This window comes from Hipposideros armiger, unplaced genomic scaffold, assembly GCF_001890085.2.
Source record: "Hipposideros armiger isolate ML-2016 unplaced genomic scaffold, ASM189008v1 scaffold_122, whole genome shotgun sequence".
Classification (NCBI taxonomy): Eukaryota; Metazoa; Chordata; class Mammalia; order Chiroptera; family Hipposideridae; genus Hipposideros; species Hipposideros armiger.
In genome coordinates this window covers 1953579-1960681 of record NW_017731472.1, presented here as the reverse complement: position 1 = coordinate 1960681, position 7103 = coordinate 1953579, and the positions used below count along the sequence as shown (strand labels likewise).

Below are 7103 nucleotides of genomic sequence, written 5' to 3'. Positions count from 1 at the left end.
CTAACAATAAAAAAAAAAAAAAAAAAAAAAAAAAAAAAAAAAAAAAAAAAAAAAAAAAAAAAAAAAAAAGCTGGTTGTGGGAGTGCTGGAAGAAACTAGAAACTGCAAACAACCGGTGATGCTGGATTAAATTACATGGCAACAGTACCTGTTTAGGACAACAGGGAGAAAAGGAGCAAGTCCTTTTTGCTTCCTGCTGCCTACCAGTTTTCCTTAGTGTCCCATATTAAGACAACCGAATATGGATCTGCCTGGGAAAGAAAAAATGTAGTTTGCATATTCCCAGCCCAAGCAATTCAAGGGTGGGTTTAAAAATGAAATGTCATAGCTTAATGACTAGCATAGTATTTATTTGTTTGTTTATTGTCTTTTCTTTCCTACTAGACAGTTCATGTTCAGGACCCATGCCCTTCTTTTTACGATTTTACCACCTCCATGGGCACAGCAAAGTAAAAAGTATATAGAAAGTATTCAATAAATATTCCTTGGATGGATAAATATATTAGATTTTATTCAAAACTACTTAGCAAAATGTACAATTCAATTCTTGTCAATTGAACAATAATGAATGAATGGTCTAGGCATTGGGGCTAAAATGTGAATACGAGGCAGTTCCTTACTGTTAGTAGGGAATTTAAGACATTCTCATATTGCATATTTACATAATAAAATATCATAGCATACATTCATATGTTTAAATGACCAAAGAATTGAACAGGCAGCAGAGTCTACAGGTGATCAGGGAGAAAAACGGTAAATGTAGGTTTGGGATGATTCAGAAGACTTCTCGGAGAAGCTATGATCAGAGGCAGGATTGAGAGGGGCAGACAGCGAAGCCGGGGAGGAGGAGGACTTTGGCACATTCTGAGATGATTCTGATGAAAGCAGAGACGTGAGGGATTAGTAGAAGCCCCTGGAAAAGTAAATTGGAACCAACTGTGTAAAATCATGCATTTTGGACTCAGAATTATGAGTATTATGTTTTTCGCAAAGAGAAGGTTTTACATAAAGGAGTGGTATATGGCCATTGGAAATATTTTCTGAAAATAATCATGGGGAACTGTTGAGTGTGGGGAAACTAGAGTCAGAAAGACTGTGACAATAGGAAACTGTGACAATCATCCTGAGCCAGAAAAAGATGGTGGAGATAGAAACAAAAGAAAAAGATAACAGGTAATATTAGAAGGAAGAATCAGTACAACATAATACATAGTTAATCCAGGGCAAGGATAGTGGAGAGGATATTTAAAATTAATCCAGTGATCCACATATGGAGGATTCAGAGGGTCGCGATAGATGAGACATCATTGAATTTCATCAGAACTTGATTAATGACATCTGTACAATAAAAGTCCCAGTGAATATTTATCCTCCAATAACTAAGCCCAGTATTTTAAAAAGTTAATGTGCATCAGGAAGAATATATATATCTTCATCTTGAGGGGCTGCAGAAGTACACGGCTTCTGAAAGTTGTAATAGTCACATGTTGTCTCATTTCCATAGATATGATCGTCGAAATTGGGCTGCCGGATGTTCTCATACAGTTCCTTATCGGTTTCTTCTTTAGCTTTGGGAGGACGTGCTTCCAGATTTTCATAGGTGTCATGTGTGTCAGTCCCCCCAGCAGCAGATTTGCGGTCTTGGGTTTGAACTGAGATTTTATGCCTTGAGCTGATAACATGGGGACGTATCGAGAGTGTTTTAGAATAGTCTTTTCTCCTGCTGCGTTTCCCTTGCAAAAGTCTCGGTAAGGTAAATTGTGTTGTGCTACGGTGTTTCCAGTGCCAAACACACCCAATTCCACAGATCACCAGCAGTAAAAGAAGGGAAATTCCTACAGAAATGGCCACTGAAGTGTTTCCACAGCTTTTCAGCATTTCTGCACAAAAAGTGTTGTTTAATAGTATGCTGTTGCCTTTAATGAATTCGCAGGCATAGGCCGGTGTATTAATAATTTCTTGTAGGGTACAGTTCAAAGGTAACTTTGGAAACTCTTTTAGGCATTTCCCTTTCAGATCTGAAAGAACATTATCTGCCAAAGTCCTAAAGCAATTACAGGAGAGATTGAGGAACCCTGGTTTTGGATGATTCTCGTGTCCGATGTTTTTTACATCACAACCATTATTGTCAGGGGAGATTTTAGTCAAATTCAATTCCTTTTCTGTCAGTGAATCAGAAAATGGAGCAGAAATGAGTGGAAGATAATAGCAGAGTTGAAAACTCAAGAAAAGGAAGGTTGAATGATCTGCCATCCAGAAACCTGCTATAAATTAAAAACATATTAATTACATATTTATTACATTAGCATAATAAAATATCTACCAGTTTCTACCAATGCATTAAGCACCAGCATTTAGTGAGTTCCTCCTTCAATACAGAATGCAGTACTAGCTGCTGTGAGTAGAGAAAAGGATTTAGAACCTGTCCCTGCACAAGCCTGAGCAATTTTATCACTTAGATTTCAACATGGTTTTTGACACCAGGCTAATAATTTTCAAGTGAAAGACAGTGCTTTAAACACAATTAGAGGAAAGGGACAAGTGCAATCATTTCCATTACCTGTCACCTCCTCTGGGAAGCCTGTGGAGTGGTAATGGATCATGGCTTTTCCTTAATCACCCCTTCCTCTGTATTCCCACGTTAATGAATCCATTCTCTATTACAGCATGATAACCTAAACTACAGGAAATTGTGTATCTTCCTACCTCATTAAATGGTGGGCAGAGATCAGGTCTTTTCATCTTTATATTCCTAGAGAAAGCAAAACACCTAGTACACAAAAGGCACTCAGTCAATACTTATTGAATGAAAAATTGAATAAACAAATGACTCTAAATTTTAGCATCTAATTGCTTAAATAGTTTAAAACTCAAGATATGTCTTCTAAAGGGTATAGTTTATACTTAAAAGAAGAAGAGAACTCTGTGACATAAAACAAAATATCTTGGAAAGCCTTCCTATCACCAGTCTTCTCACAACTTTCAGCAAACAACTTTCATTCAATTAAGATAATTTTAGAGTATTTTCTGTCAGTTTTAAAATGGTAAGAAGGAAAAATAGAAAGTGTTCAACTAGACTAAATGTTCTAGTACTCTTATCAACAAAATATTATAACTGCATGTTTTCAGCCTAGACACAGAAATAGTTACATCCAATAGTTGTTTTTTGTTGGTTTTATTATATATTTAACATATAACATTGTATAAGTTTAATATGTACAACATGACTTGATATATGTAAATATTGTGAAATGATTAATACATTAAGTTTAGTTAATATCCATCATCTTACAGTTACAATATTTTTCTTGTGAAGAGAACTTTTGAGATCTACTCTTTTAGCAACTTTCAAATATATGATATTGTTAATTATAGTCATTCAATATTGTTAATAGTGCTTGTGAAATGATTATCATCATTTATTGAATGTCATCATTAATGATATTTAGTTAAAAGCTTATTCTGGGTCACCTTCTAAACACCTTTACGTGGATTATCTTGTTTAATCCCACAGCTGCCAAATGAACTAGATACTATTGTAATCTTCATTTTATGGATGCAGAAAGACAAGATTAAAGAGGTTAGATAATTTCCTTAACAACTAAGAAGATGCTGAATTAAGATTCAAGTAAAATTTGCCCCACAATATTATTCTGTTGGCCGAGTGGCTCAGTTGGTTAAGAGCTCGCTCAAGAGTTTTAGCTCTGAGCAACAGCGGTTTGAGTCCTGGCCAGAGCTGAGCAGCCGCTGAGCTGCCAACAGGTAGCCTGATGGCTCAGCTAAAAACAAACAAACAAACAAAAAAACCCCAAAATAACAACAACAAAAAAATTATTCTTACCCAAACTTCTGTAAATGGCTATCAAGCACATCCATCACTTAATTTGTATAGCTTGATTAGATCTGAGGCTCTTAAGGACTGGGAATCATATCTAATTTATCTTTATATTACCAGCACCAGTATTAGACACAGAATAGCTAGTTTATTAAATATTCATTAATGAATGAGCAACCTGCACTAGGATGACAATGATAACAATAAATAGGAGAAAAAGAAAGCTCACAAAAGTTTGCCCCACTTTCAGTGAGTATTCATGTATGATAGCAAACTTTTTCAAATTTGTTCAATTAGAATAAATTAACATGTAAAATGTCATGCTGGCATTTCATGTAAAATACTAAATTGAATATAAGACGTAGTCAATTTATAAAATTTATTTGATAAGGCTATAGGAGCAGATATCTCCCATCTAGACATCTTTTAATATCTTTGGAACTTTTGTAGGGTTCCCCTTTTATACTGCCTTGCACAATGGCTGTGTTCAAGGGCAAAGGTTTGGCAAATGACTTTAACCATTAGGAATGCATTTCCTTTTTGAAACAGATGAGAACTTATCATATTTAAGACATTTTATGGTATACTTATTTAAGTAATTATTTGCCAGCATATTTGAATTAAATTTCAAGTATCAATTGAAATTAATCAGGTTTTGAAGGCTTGCAACCTAAGTGGGTAGGGCTAACTATTGTCCCCTGAAGATAAAATAACAAATTACTCTTTCAGTTTTCAAGAGGAGAATTTATTTTTACCACTTATGTTCTTCTATGTAGAGTAGACATTCCAGTACATTCCAAATATTAAAATTGTTTGTCAAAGAAGTGTTCACTTAGATAAAGACAAGAATACTTTTTACACAAAATAACAAATGCATCCTTTTCCTTTCTTCAAAATAACTTACTAGGAAAAACCCTGAGAGACAAAGAAAGATCTACTAGAAAGAAAAACATGTTAAACAAAAGCCCTTCAAATATATATAGCTTAACATCTAAATAAGCTTCACTTCACCCAATTTGGAAGAAGACTATTTGTTTTTGTTTTAGAAAACAGTTCCAACAGGTTACCTAACAATTATACACTTGTCTTGAAATTACAAATTGTTGATAAACTGGAATTATCAAAGTCAGACACTGCCCTTCCTTTTGGAAACAAGGCAATATCAAAGCATAATCTTATTCTTGTGAGGATATACACATGTAAAGAATCATTAACATCACCCTCGGTTTGTAAATTGTTTTTTCTTCCATCACCACCTAAGGCCACCAAATAACTGTGCTTGATAAGATTTTAAAAGTCATTGATTATTAAAAATGAACTTGTTTCTTAAAGTTTTCATTAGCCACACACCTTAAATCGAGTTGTTACTTACCTTGAGAGTGGTATGCTAAACTCCTTTCTGTTCATTTGGCTGTTTGAAAACTGCCTTGGTTTAGACCTTGTTCCTCTTTTTCACTTTGGTCAGTTACTTCCTTCTTTACCTCCTCTGTTCAGATTATTTCATACTTGCAAAGCTTCCTGGATCTAGAGGAAGTTCTTATCAGATGCACCAGAATTAAGATAAATGGCATGAGTTTTTGAAAAAGGGAGTCCAGCCCTTCATTGTTATCAAATAGTAATTCTCCAACTTGATCAGAAAACAATGCATAAAGCCTAGATGGTTTTTTATCTGAGCAATATTTGCAGCCCTCACTTTAGAATCAATAAAAGTCATTTTACTTGCACTTCAGTTTTTAAAATGGAAAGATTTTTAAATGTAGTAACACATAGGTCTTCTTGATTTATTTATTTGTATGCTTGTATGGTTGCTAGAATAGTTCTCCTTTCAAATACTGTGCCCCAGTGCCTCAGGTTACATCTATACTTGTCAAGCCAGAGTCCCCATTTTGGTTCAGAAAATGTTAATATTCTTTTAAATTGATGATAAGAATTCCCAAGAGTATATTCTGAGTTGCACTCCTTCTGGAATTTTCTAGTAGGTCTTTCATCAAGTAAATTTGGGAAATACTTCTTACCTGGAGATTCATAGACACTCAGCATATTAAAGGCTATGAGCGGTTACAGCAAGCAAACAAAACAAAATATGAAAGAAAAAACTGTTTGACTTGGTTTAATAATAGTAGCCAGCATATCCTGAGCACATACTACATCTTCTAAATCCTTTGTATACTATTCAGTAAATCCTGACAGATCGATGAGATAGGGCTGCTATTTGTCCTGTCTTACAGAGAAGGGAATGGAAACAGTGGTGAACTGATCACCCAACCAGTGTGGCCTGGCAGTCTGCCTCCAGCACCTGTGGGCTAAACCACTACACTATCTCGCTAGGGTGAATAACACACTTCTAACATAAAAACTTTATTTAACAGCACTCTCAGAGACCAACTCTGTGGAATACAAAAATAGGAAAAGCTATATTAAACAGATGAGATGATAAAGTAATGGAAGTTTTGCCTTTTATAAGTACTGGAACTTTTTCAACCACAGAGGATTCACTTTGTATAAGGTGGTTTAAAAGAAGAAGGTTTAGTTACTGAACTACCAACTGGATATTATTAGAACAATATTATCAATATAGATTTGGCATTGACATTGTGTCAGGCATTGTGCTAAGCAACGGGGATGCAATTATAAGCAAACTCCCTTGTAGCACTGAAAGCCTGGTGAAAGAGGCTGCAGAATCCTCAGGTCATTTCAGATCGAGGTGGTAAGGGCTAAGAGATACAAGGTTAAGCACAGGGCATGGAGAAAGTAAGCAAAGAGGCATCCAGCTCAGGGTGGTCGGGGAAGGGAAGACATGAGCAAAGCCTCATAGAATAAGAAGAGGTTGATCAATGCAGAATAGGAGTGTTCTAGGCAAAGATCTCAGAGTGAAGGAGGTTATGAAATTGTGAAGCTATAAACATGAATGCTCTCTATAGTCTTACCAGTATATTTAACTGTAATGTTAGCCACTCCTCCAAATAATCACTCACACACACACACACACACACACACACACACACACACACACACAATCTGTATGGGACGTAATAAATATAATATTTATGTAAAATTATGCAATCTACTCTAGAAGTCAGGACAACAGGATGCTCACCCAGGTTTTATCCTTTAAACTTAGGAACGTTATTTAATCCTTCATCACTTCAGACTTTCTACAGATAAATGGAATCGAGGGAGAGTGCTGGCTCTTTTCTCTAGATAGGAATTTTTTTTTAAATGATAGATATAGCCATTCATTGAGTTGAAGGAAGAAATGCTACATAAT

At 35.3% G+C, this 7103-nt stretch overlaps 1 protein-coding gene across 3 annotated transcripts; it reads right to left on the bottom strand.

Annotated features, from left to right (window-relative positions):
- Window positions 1-507: 507 nt before the first annotated feature.
- GAPT (GRB2 binding adaptor protein, transmembrane) lies at window positions 508-5293 on the bottom strand. 3 transcript variants are annotated; one of them, XM_019648204.1, is made up of 3 exons: window positions 5208-5293; window positions 2707-2770; window positions 508-2264 (listed from the first exon to the last, which is right to left on the bottom strand). In XM_019648204.1, exon 3 carries the CDS (start codon window positions 2251-2253, stop codon window positions 1402-1404), a length of 852 nt encoding a protein of 283 aa, XP_019503749.1. In that variant the 5' UTR covers window positions 2254-2264; window positions 2707-2770; window positions 5208-5293; the 3' UTR covers window positions 508-1401. The 3 variants fall into 3 exon arrangements, with proteins under 3 accessions (XP_019503749.1, XP_019503751.1, XP_019503750.1); XM_019648206.1 differs by having other exon boundaries at window positions 508-2261; XM_019648205.1 differs by having other exon boundaries at window positions 2707-2752; window positions 5208-5289.
- Window positions 5294-7103: the final 1810 nt, after the last annotated feature.

What these genes read in the sequence shown, in the direction of transcription:
- GAPT (XM_019648204.1), bottom strand. Translation starts at nt 2,253, where the DNA reads ATGGCAGATCATTCAACCTTCCTTTTCTTGAGTTTTCAACTCTGCTAT.